Genomic DNA, 25,982 nt, shown 5'->3' on the forward strand with positions numbered 1-25,982 from the left:
CCGCTTGATGTTGGTTACGGACCATCACCGCCGGTGCCTTTACTGCTTGGGCCTCGACCACGACGCGGAGTCGTGTTCGGACTGCAAGGCCCTGACCTCGAAGGCTAGACGGGAGCGGTCCCGTAAGCTTCTCGAGATTCGCCACTCGGCTCCGCGCCCCTCTCGATCCCGGTCCAGGAGGAGGTCCAAGGATCGGTCGCGGAGCCGCAGCCGACGTCATCATCGGTCGTCGGGATCCAAGTCTTCGGGTAAGTTGAAGCACTCCAAGAAGTCCAAGAGGCGACACCGCTCTTCGGACTCCCCTCGCCGGTCGCGCGACTCGGCCGAGGGTCAGGGTGGTTCCACCCCCGCGGCTCCGGCGGTGCCGCAGGCGCCGCGCAAGTCCCCATACCCACCGGTCCCTGGGACTGACGCGACGCCGGCGGAAGTCAGTGCCTTCCTCTCGGCCATGAGGAACCTGGCTCCGCCGTCGACGCCCGCTGGCGCGCCTTCGGGCCCCGCGGACCCGACTGGGCAACCTTGCCTGCCGGCGGCTCCGGCCCGGCGCCGTTGACGGCTCCGGCCTCGACGCCGCAAGCGCCCGAGGGACCCGTTACCGAGTCCCCGCCGACGCCGGTCGACCTCGTCACGCCTCCTCCGCCGGCGTCGACACCGGTACCACCTCCGACGCCGAGTCCGCTCGGCGTCGAGCCCCGGTTCAGCCCCACTCCGGGCCCGGCGCCGATACGGCGTCGATGGACGCCGCGTTCGGCGCCGCTGGAGACACATTTTGTCTATCGCCCGGCTCCGATCCTTCCTCCTGCATACCAGGAATCGGATGATGGGGACAACTGGGAGGGATCCGAGGATCCTATGGCCGTTCAGGCTCAACTGTCACAGGACTGGGCAGATGAACTGGGGGAGGCCAGTGGCCTGGATACCTCTCCAGACACTGGATTCATCTCTCCTCCGACTGTGGCTTCGGAGGAGGGTGCTGCTTTCTCTGTGGTGCTGCGCAAGGCGGCCGCAGCCCTTGGGCTCGAGCTACCTGCCGTGGCTGTGAGGACGAACGTCCTCACTGAGGTGCTTCAGTCTGCAGCAAGCTCCACTGAGCCTCTGCTGCCATTCAATGAGGCCCTCACTGACGTTCTGCAGGGCACCTGGTCCAAGCCCTCCACAGTTCCTCCTGTGGACAGGAACGTCGCCAGGCGCCACCGCCCTGCTCCGGGCGACCCCAGTTTTCTGTCCCAACACCCTACCCCCGAGAGCCTGGTTATCCAGGCCTCTACCTCCCAATCCTCCTTCCCGACCGCTCCGCCGGACCGGGATTCCAAGAGGCTGGAACAGTTTGGCAAAAAGCTGTTCTCCTCCCTTAGTTTGGGCCTGCGGTCTTTGAACACCGCCTGCCTCTTGGACCGTTATTCCCACTCTCTGTGGGATACGATGGAGGACGTGCTGCCCCTGTGTCCGGAGGAGGTCCAGACACGACTTACCCAGGCTCTGGCCGATGGGAGGGATGCAGCGCGACATGCTATCCGATGTGGGCTTGACACTACGGACTCGCTGGGTAGGGCGATTTCTACCTCAGTGGCGCATAGACGTCACGCCTGGCTGCGGTCCACGTCCTTTTCGGGCAATGTCCAGAGCACCCTCATGGACATGCCCTTTGATGGCACTCGCCTTTTCGGCGAGAAAGCGGACAGTGCGCTGAATCGCTTTAAGGACTCCCGGGCTACGGCCAAGTCCTTGGGCCTCTCGGCCCTGCGGTCGCAAACTTCCGCTTTTCGCCCCTTTCGTGGCCAAGGAAGGGGTGCCTCCTCACGTACGCCTAGCCACCAGCCGCAGAACCAACCTGCGCGCGGTCGCGGACGTGGTTTCCGCCGAGGCGGTTCTGGAGGACGACGAGGTCAGCCCACATCCACCCCGGCAGCATCCGCCTCAAAGCCTTCCTAGTCCGAGCTTTCAGGCCCATTCATCGCCAGTGGGAGGCAGAGTTCGCCATCACCTGCTCCACTGGCGGTCCATCACATCGGACAGGTGGGTGCTGCAAATCGTCCGAAGGGGCTACTCCCTCCCCTTCGAGACGACCCCTCCAGCCATGCCACCGCAGCACCACCGTATCTCGGGGGATCATTTGCATCTTCTCCACGAGGAAGTTTCGGCCCTCTTGGCCAAGGGGGCCGTCGAGCGCGTTCCGAGCCCAGAAGTAGGTCGTGGTTGTTATTCCCACTACTTTCTGGTTCCCAAGAAGGGCAAAGGGGGCCTACACCCTATCTTGGACCTCCGGAACGTCAATGCCTTCCTCCGGAAGGAAAGGTTCAAGATGTTAACTTTGGCTCAGGTTCTAGCTGCCCTAGACCCTGGAGACTGGATGGTAGCGTTGGACTTGCAGGACGCATATTTCCACATCCCCGTCCTGCCGGCCCACCGGCGTTACCTGCGGTTCACGGTGGGCCAAGAGCACTTTCAGTTTACCGTGCTCCCCTTCGGCCTCACCAGTGCCCCTCGGGTGTTCACGAAAGTGATGGCGGTTCGTCGCAGCTCATCTGCGCAGATCAGGGGTTCCAGTCTTCCCCTATCTCGACGACTGGTTGTTGAAGGCGGGCTCGCCCCAGACAGTCATCTCCCACCTCCAGACTACGGCGGATCTCCTGCATTTGCTGGGGTTTTCCATCAACGTGCCGAAGTCACACTTGAGTCCCTCTCAGAAGCTCCTCTTCATCGGAGCGGTTCTCGATTCGGCGCAGTTCCGGGTCTATCCGCCATAACAGCGGGTCCGGGATATACAGGCCCTGATTCCCATCTTTCGGCCTCTATCCTGGGTTTCGGTCAGGCTAGTGTTGCGGCTTCTGGGGCTGATGGCCTCCTGCATCCTACTAGTGCATCACGCCAGGCGGCGCATGCGGGCTCTGCAGTGGGACCTGAAGTTTCAGTGGGCCCAGCATCACGTCAACCTGTCCGACCATGTCTTGATCTCGGAGGGCACTGCACAGCAGTTGCAGTGGTGGCTCACGGACCGCGATTGGGTCAAGGGCAAGAGCCTCTCCCTTCCCCAACCGGAGCATGTCGTAGTGACGGATGCGTCCCTCCTGGGATGGGGTGGCCATATGGGAGAGGCGGAGATCAGAGGCCTCTGGTCTCCGGCGGAGTCTCGTCTCCACATCAACCTGTTGGAGTTGAGAGCGATCCGACTTGCACTGAAAGCCTTCCTTCCCTCTGTCAGGGGAAGTGTCGTGCAGGTGTTCACGGACAACACCACCGCCATGTGGTATTGCAACAAACAGGGCGGGGTGGGGTCGTGGACCCTTTGTCAGGAGGCTCTGCGCCTCTGGACGTGGCTGGAACACCAGGGCGTCACCCTAGTGGTTCAACATCTGGCGGGCTCTCTGAACGCCAGAGCAGACGAACTCAGCCGCCGGTGCATGATGGATCACGAATGGCGTCTGAACTCCGAAGTGGCGCAAGGTCTCTTTCAGCAGTGGGGAGAGCCTTGGTTAGATTTATCCGCCACCGAAGAGAATGTGCAATGTCAGCAGTTCTGCGCGTTGGAATTTCCAAGGCGGCACTCGCTCGGCGACGCTTTTCGTCACGAGTGGAGTTGCGGTCTGTTGTACGCCTTTCCGCCTATACCACTAATGCCCAGAGTGCTGAAGAAGATCAGGCACGACCGGGCCCAAGTCATCTTAGTGGCTCCGGATTGGGCACGAAGGTACTGGTATCCCGAGCTACTCAGTATGCTGACCGATCCTCCGATACGTCTGCCCCTTCGGGAGGATCTTCTGTCGCAGCAGCAGGGGACGGTCCTCCACCCGAACCTGTCCAGCCTCCACCTCCATGCGTGGAGATTGAGCGGCGGCAGTTGATGCCATTTGACTTGCCTCCTGAAGTCTGTGATATCATTCTGGCAGCCAGGCGTCCCTCCACAAAGACGGTATACGCCTGCCGGTGGAACAAATTTGTGGCATGGTGCACAGCAAAGGCTGTGGATCCCCTTTCCGCCCCTCTTTCTGAGGTTCTACTGTTTCTTCTTTCTTTGGCCCGGCAGGGCTCTGCCCTGGGCACTCTGAAAGGTTATCTTGCTGCCATCTCTGCCTTCTTGCGGCTTCCTGATCAGCCTTCTCTTTTCAAGTCCCCTGTAGTTACACGCTTTCTAAAAGGCATTACTCACACGTTCCCTCCTGTCCCTTTTGTAATGCCTCAGTGGGACTTGAATCTTGTCTTGACATTCCTGATGTGCGCTCCCTTTGAGCCTCTTCACAATTGTCCTCTTCGTCTTCTGACTCTTAAGACTGCTTTTCTGGTAGCCATCACCTCGGCTAGACGGGCGAGTGAGCTCCAGGCTTTATCTTCAAAGCCTCCTTTTCTCTCTGTTCATCCGGACAAGGTTGTCCTTCGGCCTCGTCCCTCCTTTCTTCCGAAAGTGGTGACTCCTTTTCATCTTGGGCAGTCTGTCACCTTGCCCACCTTCTTTCCGCCTCCGCATCCTTCCAAAGAGGAAGAGAGGCTCCACCGTCTGGACCCAAAACGTGCGCTCTCCTTTTATTTGGACCGCACAAAGCAGTTCCGGGTGGACGACCAACTTTTCGTTGGATACGTGGGTGCTAAGAAGGGGAAAGCTGTGCACAAACGGATCATCTCTCGGTGGGTCGTTTTGTGCATCAAAATTTGTTACTCCTTGGCAAAAAAGGACCCTCCTGTTGGGCTGCGCGCCCATTCTACTCGGGCCACAGCGGCTACTACTGCTTTGGGACGGGGAGTCCCGTTGCAGGACATCTGTCAGGCGGCTACGTGGGCTTCGCTACACACGTTTGCCAGACATTATTGCCTTGACAGCCAAGTCCGGAGGGATGGCTTCTTTGGCCGTTCTGTCCTCCAGGACGTTCCGGTGTGATCTTGGTTCGCGGACCCACCACCGGGGATGGTATTGCTTGGGTATCTATTCTAAGGTGAGGAATCTAACTAACGTGTTTCTTTCAGATGAACAAGTTACTTACCTTCGGTAACGATGTATCTGTAAGAAACATTAGTTAGTTCGATTCCTCACCGACCCACCCATCCTCCCCGTTCTGCGAACTGACATCTAGGGTTAAGGTTATCCTTTTCAGGCCCCTAGATTTTATTTTTGGCACCAGTGTCGGTCTTTGCATGGCTCTGCGTTCCTGGCGCGGAAAGCTATGTACAAGAACTGACGTCAGCGCGCGAGGGCGGCGTCTAAGTACTCCGACGACGTCATTCCGGCGCACGACGCCGATGACGACGGACGCGGAGCCGCAGACGACGCCTAGCGACGCGCAAGGGGTATTGCTGACGAAAAATCTTCCGGATCCAGTCTGACGCCTGGGGATATTCCAAGGTGAGGAATCTAACTAACTAATGTTTCTTACAGATACATCGTTACCGAAGGTAAGTAACTTGTTCTCCAGTGTCTTCACTGAGAAATCTACAAAATCAATCCAGGACTGGGTCTGGGTTTTGTGAGCCCCCCTGAATCTAATTCTATACTCCTCAGTGGTGAATCCAAATCCCTCAATCAGAGCTTTCTTCATGAGGTCATAGGATCCTGCCTCTGGCCCAGAAAGGGTCAGAAGCCTGTCTCTGCAGTTACCAGAGAACAGTTCCCACAGGAGTGCCCCCCAGAGAGTTTTCTTCACTTTTCTGATATCACAAGCCCTCTCAAAGGCTGTGAACCATTTGGTGATGATATCACCTTCCTCAAATTTAGGGACAATCCCTTTGGGGATTTTAAGGTCAGAAGTTTCCTCCCTATCCTTATTTTTGTTATTGCTGCCACCATTGATGGGTGCTAAACCCATCTCTCTCCTTTCTTTTTCTAGAGCCAGGAGCCTGGACTCTAGCTCTAATCTCTTGGCCAGCCTCACAAGGCTGTCCTCTTCACTGGGGGGGTCCCCCAGTGTTCTCTCTGGGACCAGAGCCACCTGTGTAGTCTCTAGGTTCCCAGATGCTAATTCTTGAGAGGGAGGGTATGGGTGCCCTCTCCTCCCTAGGGAATAGCCCAGGGGGGTTGTTGTCAACCTCTTCTGCTTCCCTTTCCTCATCTGACTGGCCATCACCATGTTCAGATGGGTGGTCCTTCGCATACTCAGCCAAGAGCTCCTGGAGCCCTAGTTTGGTTGGATGCAGACCCATTTGTAATTTTTTAAGTTTTACATAAGGACCTCAATTCCTTGAAAGACAAGTGTAAGTAAGGTGTGAGGTCGAGCTCCTCCACCAGGTCCATGTTATTATTATCTCTAATAGCTGGGTTTGTTTGAGACATTCTAACCTGACGGTTCTAACCCTCTACCCTGACTATAGTGACTTTTATTGTTCTAAATTCTAATGGGACTTAAGCAAGGCCCTAGCAAGACTTTTAGTAATTTTGGAAAGACCAATCAGAATTCTAAAGGCAATTTTTAAGAGTTCTGTCGTGTGATCAGATGGTAACCAAGTAGTCCAACAAATGCAAGTTTGTATCCCACCGCTGATCCACCAATGTGAGAAAGTGGCTCTGTATATACTGTTCCCTAATAGGTACAGGGTGTACAGAGTCCACAGTCCCCCAGGGGCTGATAGAGGTTAAAGTTAGGTATGACCTTACTCTCTAAAGTGGTAGCTTGGTCGAGCAGTAAGGCAGTACCAGAGGACAGTGTAAAGCACTTGTTGTACACACTCAGTCAGCAAATGGTCTCACACACTCAATAACTGAACTCTAGGCCAATGGTTTATATATATAAAATATATGCTTGTTATATTTTTAGAACCACATAGGGAATAAAAATATACTTTCTCAGAATGAGAGGTTGAATATAAATACTCTTGCAATAAGCAATGGATTTTTGTAAATAGTCACAGTTGGTTGCAATAAACAATCCTATTTCCTAAACATAACAATGCATTGAGCTCAATGATAAATTCAGGTTATTTGTAATAAATTACTTTTCAGATTACTTTTGGAATTCCAGGTCTGGTTCCTAAATCCAGCCCTGGGACAATATTCAGAATCAAGTGGTGAAAGTCGACTTAATTACTGTACTGATTTTTAAATAATACTTCGCTATTTCAAAAGTTGACACTTAGAAAATATTTCAAAGAAAACATTCAATGGATCAGGTAGAGTACTTTATCGTTACTTTTGTAATCCAGGTCTGGGTACCTAGACTCAGCACTGGGGTCTTTATCAGAAACAGGTAAGTAATTACGTTTGCAGAAATTGTACGATTTTAAAAGAATATTTCAAGATTGCAGAAATCAACACTTAGAAGAAATTTCACAGAAAAGCAGTCAATGGTTTCCTATGGAAGAAAAAGGAGTTAAAGGTAAGTGTAGTTGTGGGTACTTTTCAGAGTCAGGGCTGGGCACCAAGATCCAGCACTGGGAGCTCACCTAAGAGCAGGTGAGTAAATTCGTTTTTGGTACTCGGTTCATTTTTGGTGAATATTTTGAGTTTTGAAAAGTTCACACTTAGAAGAATTTCCAAGAAAAAGCCAGCCAATGTTACCCTATGAGGAAAATGAAGATCGCGGTTTAAGGGTAAGTTCTCGACTGGCAGAGTTGAAGTTCTGGGCATAGACTCAGGGGTCTCCCAGTGTCAGGTAGGTACAGTCAGTTCACCCTCAGCGGTTTCAGGACGGCCGGGTGCAGAGAGAGTTAGGCCCAATGTTAGCCTATGAGGAATAGGGGGGCCTGGTTTGGTGGCTGCTGACTAGCAGGCCATGCGGCTGTGGGAGCTGGGCTCCTAGTCACCCACTCAGGGCAAGTGGGGAAGTAGGCTAGTGTAGAGATTGCACTGCCAGGGCCACTCGGGCGGCTGGGTGCAGGGTGCTTTTGAGCCGTCGGGCGCTCAATGGAAATCAATGGGAATGTTCCGGTTTGGAAAAAGGCTGCAAGCTCGGGGACGAGGATGCTTCAGGTGCCACCACCACTTCGAGAGGTAAGTTGGGTAGTTGTAGGCTAGGTGGGTACCCCGGGATTGGGCATAGGGGGCCGCAGGGCGCCGGGTGCAGGGGTGCCTTTTGATGTCGGAAATCTTACCCTCTTGTTGATCGCGGTTGGGGTGGCACTCTGTTCTGAGGCGGCAGGCTTCTTCCGGAATGTCGAGGGGGGTCCTTGGGTGCCGGACTCGGGGTCACAGTCGCCGTGGGGTCGTCCTCAGGGTCTTTGTCCACTCCGGCACTGGCCAGGCTTGGCTGGTGCAGAGTGTGCTGGGTTCGCGGTTCCGGGCTGCTGCCAGGGGTTAGGAATAGGTTTCTGAGTAGAGCCTCTACTCATGGGAGTCCCAGGGGCTTAGAGCCAAAAGGTAGCCAGGTCCTCCGGGGTTTGGTGAGGTTGCTGGCCACTAGAGATGCCGCGCTGGTGCAGGTCCGGGAGTCGACAGGCCGGTAGGGCTGGGGCCAAAGCAATTGGTGTCTTCTTCCCTTTTTAGCAGTTGCAGGGCAGGTCTTTGTTCTTCTTGCTCTTCTTGTAGTTTTTCGAATCTGGAATCTGGGGAAGGAAGGTTCAGGGTGCCCCTAAATACTAGATTTAGGGGCGTTACAGGTAGGTGAAGGCCAGGGACCAATGGGTCCTTGTCCTGGGGTGGGTACACCCCCTATCCTGCCTCTCTCCTGTGGGAGGGGGGCAGTAGCCTAATCCTGATAGGGTAGGGCCCCCCATCTTCAAGATGGCGGGAGCCCGGAGATGTGCTTCACCTCGCCTCCCCCACCTGAGGGGTGGGGTGGGCAGGCTGGCACATCCCCTGTCCTTGTATGGGGTTTCCGGCCAAGCTTCCCGCCAGAGTGGGGGGTTGTAGTGGCCTGGGGAAACTCCAAGAGGCGGCATGCCTTTGAAGCTTCCCTTTGCTCATCCTGGGGGAGGAGATTTATCACCTCACCCAGGATGTGCATTGTTGCAGGCCCGGGAGAGCAGGGGCTCTCCCACCCAGGGGTCCAGCAACGTGTCTGCTGTGTGGCAGCCTGGGCAGCCTCAGAGCAGACGTGGATTGTAGGTTAGTTGTAAGGGGGCATCTCTAAGATGCCCTCTGGGGTGCTTAGTACATTAAATCCCACACTGGCATCAGTGTGGGTTTAATGTGCTGAGATGTTTGATACCAAACTTCCCAGTCTTCAGTGTTGCCATTATGGTGCTGTGGAGCTCGTGTTTGACGAGCTCTCAGCACCATATACTCTTAAATGGCAGCACTGCACTTACAGTGCCCAGGAATGGACCCGGGTACTGTAGGGGCACAGGGCTCCTGCGCCCACGCCATAGGCGTAAGGCACCCAGCTAGAGGGGTGACTGATATATGCCTTGGCAGTGTAGGTGATGGGCATGGCACACAGAGATGTGTGCCATGTCGACTCTTTGTTTTGTCTTGCACCCAGACACTCAGCCTGCAAAGGCAGTGTGTGTGTGTAAGGGTACAGGGCCTCTAAGGGTGGCACAACGAGTGCTGCAGCCCCTAGAGGCCTTCCCTGGCCACAAGGCCCTGGGTACCTAGGGTACCATTTACCAGGGGCTGACATGTGGCTAGGGTTTGCCAATTTGGAGTTGGTGTGTTTTAAGGAAGGAACATAGGCCCTGGGCACCTGATTGGCAGGAGTCCAGGGTACACTTAATCAAAGTACATTCAGCAATTTAGCAAAAAGTGGGGGCATACCATGCAAGAAAGTTGGCACTTTCTCACACCATGTTTCTGCCAAAACCTTTTGTAATGTCACAATGGAACGCTAATTTTGTAGGTACGCTCTTGATGTGCACTTCAATCGAACCGGTGCACAGCTGCCCTCTATGTTCTAACTCTAAGGACAGTGTTTCTCATAGCGATCACATTAGCTCATCACGTGAGCGAGTTACAGCCATTTTCGGTCAAACCACTGTATACCACCTCCTCCCAGACAGACTAGTGCTCAGGGCTAAGGAGGCGTTTCTTCCAAATGTTGTGATGCTTTTTTCACATAGGACAGTCTATCAACCTTTTGGTGTTCTTTGCTCCACCTCGCCCATTCAAAGAGGAAGAGACTCCATTGCTTGGACTCCAAGAGAACCTCGAGCTTATATATCGATTGCAGCAAGGAACATCGGGTGAACAAGCAACTCGTTATGTGGTTTGCAGCTACACATAAGTATTTGGCGGTGCAGAAGAGAATAATTTCAAGGAGGATAGTCATCTGCATACAGTTCTGCTATGCATTGGCTAGGAACGACCCTCCATAGTTTTACCAGAGCCAAGACTACTACCGCTGCCCTAGCACATGGACATCTGCCAGGCTGCGACATGAGTGTCAGTTCAATGTTCACAAAGCACTACTGCCTTGATAGCCAGGTCTGATGGAAGGGGCACTTTTCCCATTTGGTCCTGCAGGCCATTTTTTATCTGAGCTGTTTCACAGACCCAACACCTGGGGAGGTACTGTTTTGACATCAATCCAGAAGTTGAGGAATCTGCGGTTAGAAGTATCCATCAGAATAATAGGTTGCATACCTGTGGTAACGCTCTTTCTGGTGGATAGTCTGTCTAACTGTGCATCCCTCACCGACCTTCCCGTTCTGCACACTGGCAAATCTAATTAATGCACAGCTCAGCTTCCAATGGCACGGACAGATAGAATGAAACTGACTTTGACAAGCAGGGGTAGCATTTATATGTTGCCTCAACGTTACTTCTGTGGTGCGATGGACCCCACTCTGAGCCATGTGTCGCTACCTACCGGCACACTAGGAAATTGCTGAGAAAAATCTTCAGATCCAGTCTAGCACCTAGGGATATTCACAAGATGAGAGGAATCTGTGGTTAGATAGAGCATCCAGAAGAAAGAGCGTTGCCAAAGGTAAGTTACTTATTGATTATGTACTTAACCTGGATGGGGTGATGTTAAAATATAAGTCTGCTTTTGTTATCAAACCATTCACCATCACAGAGGGAATCTTTGGACCATTTTAGGAAACAGAAACTTAAAATGAATGAGGCATTCTTTTTTATCTGCACACAGAAGTTTTCCAGAAATGATGACACTTTCTGGTCCAGTGGAGCTGCTCTCCAATCTATTAGTCTGATTCACCATTGAGGTCTGTCCCTTTCCCTGCAGATCTCCAGCTAAAAATGGGCAAAATTCCTAAGTAATTCTCCATTCCATATCAAAAGATGGTATTAAGAAATTGTGCTAAAAATCCTAATTACTGCTACCATTTTGGGTGGGACCTTCATGCCTGGAGTACCAGCTACTGAGCTTACAGTTCTGGGAGTGGCAACTTCCTTCTCCCTGGCAGCGACATATATAGCTCCTTTGCCTTGCTTGACTTCAGTGGAACCTATACCAACACCTCCAAGGTACCAGTTGGCACCTTTACCAAAACCTTTTCGTTTATGGTGCATTTTAAGGTAGAAATATTTGTATTAATGACTGTTGCAGATGACTGTGGTGGCACCAACTCTTTATTTGATGCCTGTTAGATGATTCTCATGGCCGCTATATTCAGGGCTGATGACGTTTTTCACCTCAAGGAACACCTGTGAAAATATTTTCAGGGACCTGCTTAGAGGAACTGGTCAGACCAGATGCTGTTTCTTTTAACATTCACGATCCATACAGGGAAAGAGAGAAAGAAGAGGATGACTAGGCTGCCCAACTCTTGCCTCTATCTAATTTGGACATCGCCGTTGGTGAAGCTTTCAAATGCTTTTGGAGTCGAAGGATCTCCCATGGGCAACTTTTCAGTCCTGTAGAAATTAGTTATTCCAACTTAATATCCAAGGTGAGAACTAATGCATTTCCACTGGTTCCTTCATAGTAGACAATTAGAAGCAAATGGGCACAATACTCTTGTGGGAGGGTGGGTGTCAGGGTTCCTGCTGAGGTTGAGATAGATTACCTCTAACCAGTTCTGGTCATCTGATATTTGGCAATGCCTCCAGTAGTCCAGGGATCTCCAGCACATCATCTCTGCCATTACCTATCCCCACACAAACATCTTGAATGGGGTGGTGGCCTTGATAAAACAGTTATACATGAAGTCGAACATTTGGAAAGAGCCAAATACAGGTACTCCTGCTGCTTTCTGTTGCCAAAGAAAGAGTATGGCCAGTGGCCAAGTCTAGATATATCTTCTTTAAACTGGAACTGACTGGTGTTCGTATCGATGGCCGGTTTTCTTGCTTGATATTGGAAGTCTATATTATAGAGTGCATATTGCCAGGATGAATCTGGGATCCCTTTATCAAGAGTTGAGAAGACTATCAGTATGAAGGAACTGAAATTCTGAAGCCTTGAAGACGCAAATTAATTTTGCGAAACGCATGTTGGCTTGGCTGTTCTGTACCACTACTATGTGAAGAGAATTTTGTGATCAAGCATATGATGTACTTCAAATGTTACTTCTACCAAAGTTGATGACAACTTGTTTCGTGTCTGAACAAAGATGGACAATAATAAAAGAATTTTGCATGGACACTTATGATGCAAAGAGTGTGTTTTTCTCAGTGCATAACCTAATATATATATATTGCGCAACATGTCATTGGTCCTTTGAAGCATAAAAGGTAATAAATGTTTAATTTTACAAACGTAGGATTCAAAGGAACTATTGAAAACACCGAAGTTTTGATCACTTATCCTTTATAACCAACTCCTTTTTAGAATTTTCTTCTTCTTCTTTTTGAAATGTATCTAACGACTCACCTTCGTGCCCTAGTGCACAGATTTTTGTACAAAGACCATTATGTTCGATTTCACATATTAATATAAGCATCTTCTGTGATAATTACATTTACAGCCTTGAGAAAGTTACATTACATAACGAAACACGTGTCGTGTACACTGTGTTTTTCAAATGAAACAATGGAATACTGAGTGGCTTTCTTAATTGTGTATAATTGATTATTCACTTTGTACATTGTGCATAGCAAATGAGAATTTTCTGTCATTAAGAGCTGACAATTGTTTATAATTTTCTTTTTTTGAAACAAGTTATGACTTATTAAATTACATGATTATTAATGAGAAAAATATGTTGGGACATTACTGCTTTTTCTTGTGGATTACAAAAGTGTCAAAGTACATTAATGGTTGGTAATTCAGGGGACAGCAATGACCATTTGTATAGTTACTTAGGGTTGTATGTGATCTAACCTAGAAAATATTTGGCTGACATTGCCACCTTAACGATAGAGTGCCGGGGTAGTACCCAGAAAAAGAAAAAAATTAAATAATGTGGGACTGTTGCAATGCATTATGGACAATAAAGTCCGTCAAAGTGATGTTACTGGGGCTTTGAACACTATTAGCTCGAACACTATTAAGTAAACGCAGTAGCGATAAATCACTTTGAGCACTGGTATCAAGAAGAGTGTTTCAGCCCCGAACTGAAAGAAAAGAAACACAGAACTGAATCGGATGGTATTCCTTTAAGGTGGTGCTCCCATTAGGAGTCCTTCCTCACTTTCTTGAGAACTGAGTATATTTAATCCCGAGAGCAATGGACCCTTGCTTTTTACATATGATTAAGACAGAACTCCGGTCGAAACGCGTTATGTGGTATGCTTTGAGGCATGGTGTGCCTGCTGGAATAAAATCAGTTTTTACTACTCCTGACAGGACGGGCTTGTTCCTCACGTAGCACACAGATGTGTGGTTTCTCAGGAATATTTAGGCAGCGACGTTGCCAGCAAGCCCCGACCTGAGAGGCTGGGCGTCCTCTCTTCAAAACTTCATTTGGATATATATATATATATATAACTGCTACAATTGTTTTATGATATTAACGAGGTAACAGAACACAAGTGGGGCATTGTGGTGTGCATTAACATAAGCGTATGCTCGTAACATGTGTAGCTGCAGATTCACATGCTGTGCTACTCCTGCCATCTAGTGTTGTACTCGGATGTGTGCAACTAGTTTTCTTCAAAGAAGTGTTTTCGAATCACAAACTGTAGTGACTCCACCTAACTCTGGTAATACGCATGGGCATCGGTTCCATTATTCAATAGTTTTTTCTCATGAAGGGTGAGGATGTAGATGGGGCAAAGAGATACAGAAACAATGACGTTGCAAAGAAATAAGAGGAAGGTAATACTGTGTACAACAACCACAGGCGACCCAGTAGTAGGTGTGGGCACCTGCAATAAAGTCTCTTTCAAAGTAAGAGGTGATGGCTACAAGAAATGCCACCTTCCAGAAAAGGAACTGTAAGGGACAAGAGTGAAGTGGTTCGAATGGAGGGCCCATTAGCCTAGTGAGCACTATGTTGAGCTTCCACACTGAAACTGGGGTGTCTGTGGTGGTATAGCCCTTTTGAGTCCTTCCATGTAAGCCTGTGTAACAGAGATTCTGAACAGCAAAGTGTGTTCCCTATTCTGTAGATGAGCGGTCACAGCAGCTAAGTGAAGTCTTATGGAGGTATAGGAAGGCCCACTTCTGCAGGTAGAGAAGGTAACAAACAGTGTCCTGCATTTTGCTTCTTGGGCGGTGATGAACAGGTCTATCTGTGGGAGTCCCCTACAGTGGAAGTACAGGAGTAGGACTTGGAGGTGGAGTTCCCAATTGTGGACTTGTTAATGCGTCCGGTTGAGCAGGTGTGCCAATTCGTTCTACATCCCTGGATTATACTGCATTAGGAGATGGACTCTGTGATTTATCACCCACCGCCAAATGATCTGGGCTAAAAAAGACAACTGGAGTGAATTTGTACCCCCTTGTTTTTGCAAGTAAAACATGGCAGTCAGTCATGCTGTCTGTTCGTACTAAGACAACCTTTTTGTTGGGTGAGTGGAAGGAAGGCTGGATAGCTAGTAACTCAAGGTAGTTGATGTGGTGTCTGTGCTGGGAAGGAGTCCACGCACCTTGGATTGTCAGGTTCTGTAAGTGTGTTGCCCAGCCAGTAAGCAAAGTATTCATGGTGATGCTCTCTTGCGTAACTGGGTCGAGAAAAGGCTGTCCCCTCAGCAGGTTGTTGGCACTCCACCACTGCAGAGTGGGATAAGTAAAACCCCAGAACAACACTTGATCCTCCCAATGACTCTCCACTTGTGACCATTGTGCTGCTATGCCCTGCAGCAATGGACGCATGTGTAACCTGGCCTGAGGAACTGTGGCGATGCAGGACAGTTATTTGCTTGCTTTGCCATTATGCAAGCAAATAACTTTTCTGACTGTTAACTGTAGCTTGGAGTGCTTCTACCCTTGCTGGGTTGGGGTATGCTTTCCTCATGCAGGAGTTGAGTATGTGGCAGAGGAAAAGCTGTGCCTTGAGAAGTTGTAGGTGGGATTCGGTTACATTGATAGTAAAACCCAGACTCTGGGGAAGAGTTATGGTGGTCTGAGTCCACGTCCAATGGGTTGAATTGTTGAAAATTGTCAGAATCCAGTGTGGTACACAAGGATATTTCTAGGTAAGAAATCAGTGATGACATAAGTGTAGCCATCATGTTCTTCATGGGATTAGGTTTGTGAAAGGTTTCTGAATTGATCCTCAGATATTTGCTTCTTCTCTGCTGCAACTAATGGCCTGGAAATAGATGTGTTTCTAAAACTGTGCTGCAGTAGTCTTACTCGTCTGTTCTTTGTTTGTAATATCCATTTTTGGCTTCTCAGGTTTGATCCATCTGCCTCCCTGGATTTCTTGTGGGCCTGTATCCACATTCCTCGCATCTGGCAAGGCAGGGATCAGAGAACACCTCAGGTAAGTGAATATATTTATTTCCAGATTAAAATACGAACTGTAGGTAGTGCATGTTTGCAGAATGTGCTACTGTAGATCACATGCTCTGCATTCTCCTGGCATCTAGTGTTGTGTGCGGATGTTACAAGATGTTTCTTTTGAAGAAGAGTATTCAGTTTTAAGGCGACTCATGATACCTGCCCTGTAAACCGCACTATACCCATTGAATTTCTTAAACTCCCAAGGGAGCACCTGCTGTAGAACCCATGCAAGGTTCCATTGCAGGAGGTCAACTGGATGCCACACAGCTGTAGCGTAGGCCGCTGAAGTGGGATTTTGCAATGTGGAATGATACTACAACTTTTTTTTTTTCTATGACCAGGACACAGACTCCACCTTAGATTGTTTTATTTTCTCCCATCGGGCTTGGACATCTATTCAAGTGTTCCGGAACTGTTGTTTTTACAGACCTGGAAACTTCAACATCAAGGCGCTGGAAAGCCAATTTCCAACACGAGAACCTTGTGAGATCTTGTGAGACTTCTTCTTGTGGAGAGTTTATATAGACCCTGTCTCAGGCCACATATTTACACAGCCACCTCCAACTGGCCTGTCATTTGCAGAGAAATGCACCTTACTTTTGAAGATGCCATTTCATAAGAATTTCAGGCTTACCCTATACAGAGGAAAAAAGAAATCCAAGGAAACCCACACCACCAATGACCTCCCTGATGTGAGCTCACAGTGAGATGTTTTTTGGTCTGTTTTGCTGCATACATTTTTCTCTAGATTCATTTTTCTCTACCATAACACAAACAATTTACTGCTTTACATCTGTACATCACTTACTCCTACCCTTAAGGGAGAAAGACAATCAGAGGTGGAGTTTGTGTTCTGGAGTGTGGTGGGTTTTGGGGAAGGTATCAAGTCACCTCAAAACCACCTCCTTTTTAAGAAAAACAACATGCACACTAGAGGGCAGTAGTATGCAGCAAGCGAATTTTCAGCACTATAAGCTCCAATCTGATTGTCACAGACAAGTAGCATTTTAGTTACTGAGAATTTGAAAGGACACACCCATGAGTGCAGAGTCTAGATGGCAGCGTTTCTGCCATCCTTTTGGAGTATTCACTCAGAATCTAGCCATCAAAACTCTTCCACCACCAAAATCTCATGTAATGTAATCTCTTTTTGGCACTTTGTGGCATTCCCACCCTCATTTACTTGCCCCAAAACTGCTAGAGATGGAGGTAAATTAACATAGTTCAACTAAAAGTGTGAAGTACTTTTTGCAAAAGTGACATAAGGTAACTCAATACATTTTATCATGATTAGGCAATTATGATGTAGATCTCTCTGTCATTGTATTTCATAAGAAGTGTGACTGTCATTTTACAGAAACGGCGTGATGAATTTGTGCTACAACTAAAAGCACCAGAATTGGTCTGCTTGGTGGAATTGATCCTGACAGAGTCTGAAACCAGAAGTCAAAGCTCAGAGGAGGATGCAAGTTCTCTTATCCAGTCAAGGCTGCCCTTATTGCTCAACTGTTGCCATGGAGAAATTGAAAATATCAAGAAAGTTATGGAGTACCTCATTGGTTGCATTCGAAAGTGGGGAAACAGGTGAGGATAGATATTGCTTCAACAGTTTGACTGAAATCTGATCCCTGTAAGTATTTCAGAGGAAAACTATATGTGTGAGGCATATGAGCTGCATATCACACACTTAGCATAGATCGTCATCTGGTGTTAGGCCCGGATTTTTGCACTTGTTTTTGTCCTGGAAAGTCTTTGGAAGTCACGGGATAGGTGACTCCTCCTTTGGACTATACTGCGCATGGGCATCGGCTCCATCCTCAGATTGTTTTTTTCCGCCATCGGTCTCGGATGTGTTTGTCACGCTCCAGTTCGGAACCGTTACCGATTCCACTTTTGACGTGCAGTTCTTCACCCGATCGCGAACCCTAATCGTCGCGCATCTCTCCAAATCGAAGTCCTCGATTCCGATCATCGACGAAGGCCTTCGGGCCTACCTGGGCCTTGGCTTCTGGCTCATGGAAAGGACGCCGTTCAAGAAGTGTCCTCAATGTGGGTCAAAGTTTCCCCACACCAATCTGCATGAGGTGTGCAACCTCTGCCTTTCACCAGAGCATGAGGCCAGAGACTGTCCAGCTTGTGCCTCTTTCCACTCCAAAAAGACCATTCGAGACCGACGCGCTTGAAGAACCATGGCTCGCTCGTCGACACCAATCCCAGACACGACCTCTTACAAGAGGGCGTCGACGTGCCGGAGCGAGAGCGGGTTGAAGAAGGCCTCGTCAGTGCCTCAGAAGCCGATGACTCCAACATCGAAAAGATCACTCCGGCGCAGAGGGTCGTAAGTAAGAACGTCGACCCCGACCCACTCCCTACAACATCGAAAAAGGCTTCGGTTACACCTTCGCCTTCGGGCTCAGGTGAACACCGAGAGACTGCTTCCTATGCCCGGCCCTCTGGCTCGGCAAAGAAGCCTACTAAGCCTTCAGGCAGCTCGGGCTCGAGTCAGCCTGCCGTCGGTACCGAAACACAATCACTGGCACTGAAAAAGAAACAACCCTTCTCCTCCATGCCGACAGCTGCTTCCACATCCAAGCACATGGCACTAAAACCCACAAGCACCGATTCGTCGACACAGAAAAGACATTCGGAGCCGAACAAAAAACCACTCCCGAAGGGTTCGGATCCGGAGCCAAGGAAAGCCTCGGAACCGAAAAAAAACAAGTTCCACAGGCCACAGAGACTGTAAAAACGCACGGCTCCAAACCAAAACAACACAGAACCACTACAGAGTCGGTGCCGAAAAAGCCTACGGAACCGAAACGCTCGGCACCGAAAGACCAACCTCCAGCAGGAGAGCTGTTCACACCAGACCCTGCTCAAAAGACTTTAATAAGGGATCCTAAAACTGGTCAAGTGACTCTTAGTTCTAGGAAAAGACCACTAGATGCGCCTGCACCGGCTCCACCACCTAAAAAGAGGGACTTTGCCACATCTCCTCTAAGAGTCCCTTCTCCAACTCCTCCTCCACCACCTCCTCCTCTGCTTCCCCCACCACACCGTTCCCCTACGCCATCTCCTACACCAGTAGACGATGATGACACCTTGGATGACATAGGGGAGGGTCCGGACGATGTGCCACTAGGGGATCCTAGTCCACCTTCTTCCCCAGACCCCTGGGATGATTATAAAACGCCTGATGTCCCTAATGTTCCACAGGATGACATCTACCCCTCCATGCCTTCCCCTCCAGAGGACACCATGGCCACAGGGGTTGACTTGCATACAGACCCCATAGAGCAGGATTTCTTGATGGATACATTTGACACCTATTAAAGGTCCACCTCAACACTGCCTATGCTTGAAGGTGTTATTAAGCATGCACCTGAAGTCTTTAAAGATCCTGTTAGGACTTGAGTTATTAACCCCCGGATCGAGAAAAAATGTAAAGCTGCCCCTACTGACCCAGCTTACATTAAAGGCCTTGTACCTTTAGACTCAATGGTAGTTTCCAATGCGCAGAAAAAGGACCAATTCTAAGACATCGTGGGGCGCTGCACCACCCGACAAGGAGTCTAAACTCTTGGACGCCTCTGGCAAAAGAACAGCCTCACAGGCGGCTAACATATGGCGCATCGCCAACACTCAGGCGCTGTTAGCCAGGTATGATAGGGCACATTATGATGAACTAGAGTCCATAATGCAACACCTCCCAGATAAATACAAAAATAGGGCCAATGAGCTCATACAGGAGGGTAAGCTTATCACCAACACCTCCATCCGTTGCGCTCTCGATGTGGCAGACACCGCCTCCAGAGCAGTAAACACAAGTGTCCTTTTGCGTAGGCATGCCTGGCTACGCATCTCAGGTTTTAAACCTCAAGTTCAAAGTTCCATCCTCAACCAGCCATACGGACACAGCTAAATCAATGGGAGCCTTGCAGTTACAAGCTCCCAGACGTTCCTTTCGTCGCTCACCTTACAAGGGCACCCCCAGAGGCTACTCCTCAGACAACCCCTCCACCTCTTACAAGGCTCCCGCACAGTCTACATTTACCAGAGGTTACCAGAGAGGAGGCTACAGAGGCAACAATAACAAAGGCAGAGGCTAGACCAACAACACCCGCTCTGCCTCCACCCCTACCCAATGACTTTCCTCCACTTACCCCAGACCATTCCACTCCGGTCGGGAGAAGGCTACAACAGTTCCTGCCTGTCTGGACCAACATCACTACTGACAGGTGGGTGTGACAAATAGTTCAATCAGGTAACTGTCTGGAACTTACTTCTACCCTCCCCTCCCCTCACACATACCACCCAAACAACACCTAATGTCGTCACAACACTTATCTCTGCTAAAGCAGGAGGTGATCTACCTCCTACAAAAGGGTGCAATAGAACCAGTTCCCCTGCACCAACAAAAAACAGGAGTTTACTCCCTGTATTTTCTCATACCAAAGAAGGACGGCTCTCTCAGGCCTATTCTAGACCTCAGACCTCTAAACCTGTACATACAATCACACCACTTTCACATGGTTACGCTCCAGCAGGTCCTTCCTCTTCTTTCACAAGGCAAATTCCTTGCTACTCTAGATCTCAAGGACGCCTATTTCCATATTGCCATTCACGCAGCTCACAGGAAATATCTAAGATTTGTAGTGGATGTCCAACACTCAATTCAAAGTACTCCCTTTTGGAGTCACAACAGCACCACGGGTATTCACCAAGTGCCTAGCAGTAGTGGCATCACACCTAAGAAGACAACACAACCAGTGTGTGCAACACACTCACGCCACTATCCAACTAGTTCACGACCTGGGCTTCACAATAAACTACCCCAAGTCCCATCTGCATCCCTCCCATGTACAACAATATCTCGGTGCCACCGTAGACACCTCAAGAGCGTTAGCCTACCCCAGCCCTGCCAGGATAGCAAGCATACAAGCTCTTCATGCCAAATTTCAGCCACAAGGGATGATGGCCTCTTGCATATTCATAGTACCTCATGCAAGACTCCAGATGCGTCCTCTCCAAGAGTGCTAGCACACCAATGGAACCAGGCTCACGGTCAGCTAACAGATCTGGTGTTGGTAGACGGTTGTGCCCATCGCTCTCTGCAGTGGTGGACCAAAAAAACCTTTCCAAAGGGCGACCGTTCCTAGAGCCGGTTCCTCAAATAGTTCTAACAGCGGATGCATCGCTCTCCGGCTGGGGAGCTCATCTACTACATCACACCATGCAGGGCAGGTGGACACCTCAACAAAAGTTACTCCACATCAACCATCTGGAGTTACTGGCCATCTTTCTAGCCCTAAAGCCTTTCAAACACATGTTTCAGGCAAGGCTGTCTTAGTCCGCACAGACAACATGACAGCCATGTACTACATCCAAAAACAGGGCGGCACACACTCTCTACAGCTCTCTCAGCTAGCAAGGAGCATATGAGTTGGGCCATACCTCAAAACGTTTTTCTCCTAGCCCAACATGTCCCAGGAGTCCAAAACACCATTGCAGATCTGTTGAGCCGTCAAACACAACAGATCCACGAGTGGGAACTTCATCTACAAGTTCTTCAACCATTCTTTCAAATGTGGGGGCAACCACAGATAGACCTCTTCGCCACCCACGAAAACGCCAAATGCCCAAATTTCGCCGCCAGATATCCACACCGATTGTCCAAAGGCAATGCGATATGGATGAACTGGTCAGGCAGATTTGCGTACGCTTTTCCGCCTCTCCCACTCATTCCATTAGTGGTGTGCAAACTACAGCAACATTCCCTAACTCTCATCCTAGTTGCTCCGACTTGGGCTAGACAACCGTGGTAGACCACAACTACTCTCCGTAGTTCTGCACCAAAAGTTACACCTCTCTCCACACCTCTTAACCCAGAACCATGGAGAGATCAGACACCCGGACCCAGCTCAGCTCAACCTTGCCATCTGGCTCCTGAAATCCTAGAATCTTCCCCCTGACTGTATGAACGTCATTAAAGAAGCTAGACGACCTACCACTAGAGCTTGCTACGCAGCCAAGTGAAAACATTTCGTGATCTATTGTCACAACAATAACGTCAACCCCTTAGATGTGTCTATCCAACACATCATAGGCTACTTACTACACCTACAAAGATGCAACCTAGCCTACACGTCTATTAGACTACACCTTGCTGCCATAGCAGGATATCTACAAAATAGACAGCATCTATCACTCTTCAGAGTACCTGCCATAAAAGCTTTCATGGAAGGCCTTAAGAGAATAATTCCCCCCAGAGTGCCACCCTCACCACCTAAACATCGTTCTCACAAGACTAATGTGGCCTCCATTTGAACCTCTACATAAATGTGAGCTTCAATTTTTAACATGGAAAACTGCTTTCCTTGTAGCCATTACTTCGCTCAGAAGGGGCAGTGAGATACAAGCACTCACCATTCAAGAACCCTTTCTGCAAATGCATCATAATAAGGTTGTTCTCCGCACTAATCCAAAACTCCTTCCTAAAATCATTTCTCCCTTTCACCTCAATCAATCTGTGGAACTGCCAGTATTCTTCTCGCAGCCACAAACCATTGCAGAACGAGCTCTGCACACCCTAGATGTCAAAAGAGCTTTACTCTGCTACATCCAGAGAACACAACCTTTTCGTAAGATCAAACAACTATTTGTGTCTTTCTCACCACCACACAAAGGCAACCCCATCTCCAAATCTGGGATAGCTAGGTGGATTGTTAAATGCATACAGATTTACTACCACAAAGCAAAACAAACTCTATCTGTTCCCCCTAAAGCCCACTCTACACGTAAGATAGGGGCTTCCATGGCATTTTCAGGGAACATCCCCTTAGATGATATCTGCAAAGCAGCTACATGGTCTACACCACACACTTTCACTAAACACTATTGTGTAGATGTGCAAACTAAGCAACAAGCTAGTGTGGGCCAGGCTGTCCTCAAAACACTGTTGCAAACAACTGCAGCTCATATGCCTTGAACGGAATATGCTACTTACCGGTATGCATCTGTTCTTGGCATGTAGAGCTGCAGATCTACACATGCCCACCCGCCTCCCCGGCTACCTTTATCTGTTCCAGTTTATATTATTTAGATACAGCACACATGGGCATCTTTCCTGTTTCTTACAAAGCTCCATCATTTCCCTGCTGGCGAAAAACAATCTGAGGATGGAGCCGAGGCCCATGCGCAATAGGATCCAAAGGAGGAGTCACATACCTCGTGACTTCCAAAGACTTTCCAAGAGAAAAACGACTGCAACATCCGGGCCCAACACCAGATGGCGATCTATGCACAGTGTATAGATCTGCAGCTCTACATGCCAAGAACAGATGCATACTGGTAAGTAGCATATTCCTTTCTTCCACCAGTCTGGCCGTCTCATCTGTTAACACCAGCTGTTTGATTGCCCATTACTCCCACACTCTTTGGGATTCAGTGGCACACATACCCCATGGTGTGCCTGAAGACCTTTCACATGTTCTTGCTCAGGCGATTCAAGACAGCCAAGATGTGGTCAAGTTCATGATTCATTGTGGCTTGGACAACAGCGATTCCTTTGGGTGGGTCATAGGCACCACTGTTGCCATTCGCCTCCATGTGTGACTGCAATCCACTGGATTCTTAGGCAATGTACAGGCCTCCCTGAAGTAGAAGCCCTTCGACGGGATCTCGCCTGTTCGAGGACAAGCTGATTCCGCTACAAAGTGTTTATGGAGTGCAGGGCTACTGCACGCTCTCTGGGCCTTTCCAATCCATCTCGCAAACTGCATCACCTCTCATTTCATGGCTTTGGCCGAGGTGCTCCCTACCACCAGCCTGTGCAGTCTCCACAAGGAGCCCAGACGTTTTGCGGTCGAGACCAAGGTGCCCCCCGCAGCCAAGATCAATGGGCTGCTCAGTCTACTGCCCCCCCCCCCCCCCCTGCAGCCCCACCTACCAAACCTCTTTAGTGTGCCATTACAGGCAAACAACCACCCAGTGGGAGGCAGAATCCACTGATTCTGCATGCCGTGGCGGGTTGGACAATTAGGTTCTACAAATTGTTTGCTACAGCTATTCCCCTTCCAGCATCCCCACAGTGACTGAGGGGTGACTATCTCTTCATTTTGCATCAGTGCAGACTCTTTTGGCCAAAGGGGCTATCAAGGGGGTACCTGTGCTGGAAGTAGCTTGTGGGTATTATTCTCGTGCCCAGAAAAGATGGAGGCCTTCTGCCTATTTTAGACCTGCGGCCTCTCAGCACCTTCCTCCAGAAGGAGAAATTCAAAATGCTCAACTTAACCCAGGTCTTTTCTGCCCTTGACCCTGGAGACTGGATGGTGACATTGGACCTGCAGAATGTTTATTTCCATATATCAGTCCTGCCGCCCACTGGCGCTACCTGTGATCTGTAGTGGGATTAGAGCATTTTCAGTTTGTGGTGCTTTGCTTTGGTCTGACCAGTGCTCTTCAAGTGTTCACGAAAGTGATGGCGGTGGTTTCAGAACAACTTTGGATGTCAGGGCTGCCGGTCTTCCCTTATCTCAACTCCTGTCTGGTGAAGGTGGGTTCCCCACATGCAGTCGTCATCCATCTCCAGACTACTGTGAACTTCCTGTCACCCTCGGGGTTCACTAGCAACGTGCCGAAGTGCCACCTGACTTCTTCTCAGATGCCCTTTCATTGGAGCTATTCTGGATCTGGTTCAGAATTGTGCCTTTCCGCTGGGAATAGAGAGTCTAGGACATTCAGGCTATGATTCTGATCTTTCAGCCTCTGTCCTGGATTTCAGTGGAGTTGAATCTGTGACTGATGGCCTCCTAAATTCTGCTGATCGAGCATGCAAGGTGGCTTTTGCGGGTCTGCAGTGGGATCTGAACTCTCAGTGGGCCCAACATCTAAGTGACTTCTCCGATCACATTCATATTTCAGAGGAGACTGCGAAAGACCTGCAGTGGTGGCGGCTTAACTGCGATTGGGTCAGATACAGACCCTTCTTCCTCACCTTTCTAGAGGTGACAGTGGTGATCGATGTATTGCTTCTGGGTTGGGAGGGCCACCTGGGAGAGGTGGAGATCATAAGTCTCTGGTCTCTGGTGGAGTCACAGCTCCATGTCAAGCGCATGAAGCTGGGGACATTCCTCTTGGTGTTGAAAGCCTTCCTGTTCTCCATCAAGGGGAAGCTGGTATAGGTGCTCCCGTACAACAACACCGCCATATAGTTTTACAACAAAAAGGGCAGGGTGGTGTCACAGACCCTGTACCTGAAGGCCTTATGCTCTGGAACTGACTGGACTGCCAAGTAATTTTGTTAATGCTGAACCACTTGGCAGGATCTTTGTATGCTTGGTTGGACTGGCTCAGCCGTCGACGCTTAGCGAATCACGAATAGCAATTACTCCCGGAGGTGGCGCAAGTTCTCTTCCACAAATAGGAGAAACTTGGCTAGATCTGCTGTCCACCACTGAGAGTGCAATGTCAGCACTTCTGCGCGTTGGAGTTCCAAGAGTATCTTTCACTCGGAGATGTGTTCTGCCTTCAGTAGAACTCTGGACTCCTGAATGCCTTCCTGCTGCTACCACTCCTGCCCTAGGTTCTGATGATCAGGACCAACCGGACCCTGGTCATACAGTGGCTCCAGATTGTGCACAGAAAGTGTGGTATGGAGAACTCCTGGGCTTGAGCATATGTCCATCCTGCTCGTCCAGGAGGACCTCCTGTTGCAGCAACATAGCTGGGCTCTGCACCGGGGCTCTACAGTCTCCACCTTCATGCTTGGAGATTGAGTGGCGACAGCTGACAACCTTGGACCTTCTCCGGAAGTGGTTTTATTTTTCCATTTTTTTTAATAAACACTTTTTATTGTAAGCAGAACAGCAATAGTTTAGTTCTTACAGATGGACAATTGTGACAATACATACAGAAGCAAAGATTACCTTCCCACACCTTCAAGACTACAAGATAAGTTGTCAATACATGGGCTCTAACACTCCCATAAATAGTCACTCTTCTTCCAGCTGATCAATTATCTGGATGGTTGGACATAGACATTTATAGAGACACCCCCACTCTCATAAACAACACGTTCCGCTTGCATAGACCAATCCATGTCTTCTTCCCAATCCCTCAGGGTTGGTCTAGAGTTCGCCCCCCACTTTCTTGCTATATTGTCTTTCGCGACCATGAGGCCGAGTGTAACCCATCGTTTTCTTCCCCTTGTGAGATCTTTTGTTCTCCATATATTCAACATGCATAATCGGGGAGTGAAGTCTATTTTCTCCGCCCAGGTAATTGCCACCTGTGATTTCACTTCTCCCCAATATTTCTGGATTACAGGGCAGT

The 25,982-nt window shown here is 49.4% G+C and overlaps 1 protein-coding gene across 1 annotated transcript in view; it reads left to right on the forward strand.

The window, feature by feature from the left end:
* The window catches only part of INTS1 (integrator complex subunit 1), a 625,364-nt gene that overhangs the window by 491,864 nt on the left and 107,518 nt on the right, over window positions 1–25,982 (forward strand). The window contains exons 37-38 of the mRNA XM_085629257.1: window positions 15,543–15,630; window positions 17,008–17,234. Coding sequence (XP_085485383.1) covers window positions 15,543–15,630; window positions 17,008–17,234 — 315 coding nt within the window. The remainder of the gene's footprint in view (window positions 1–15,542; window positions 15,631–17,007; window positions 17,235–25,982) is intronic.

The sequence above is a fragment of the Triturus cristatus genome, chromosome 10 (assembly GCF_964204655.1).
Source record: "Triturus cristatus chromosome 10, aTriCri1.1, whole genome shotgun sequence".
Taxonomy (NCBI): domain Eukaryota; kingdom Metazoa; phylum Chordata; class Amphibia; order Caudata; family Salamandridae; genus Triturus; species Triturus cristatus.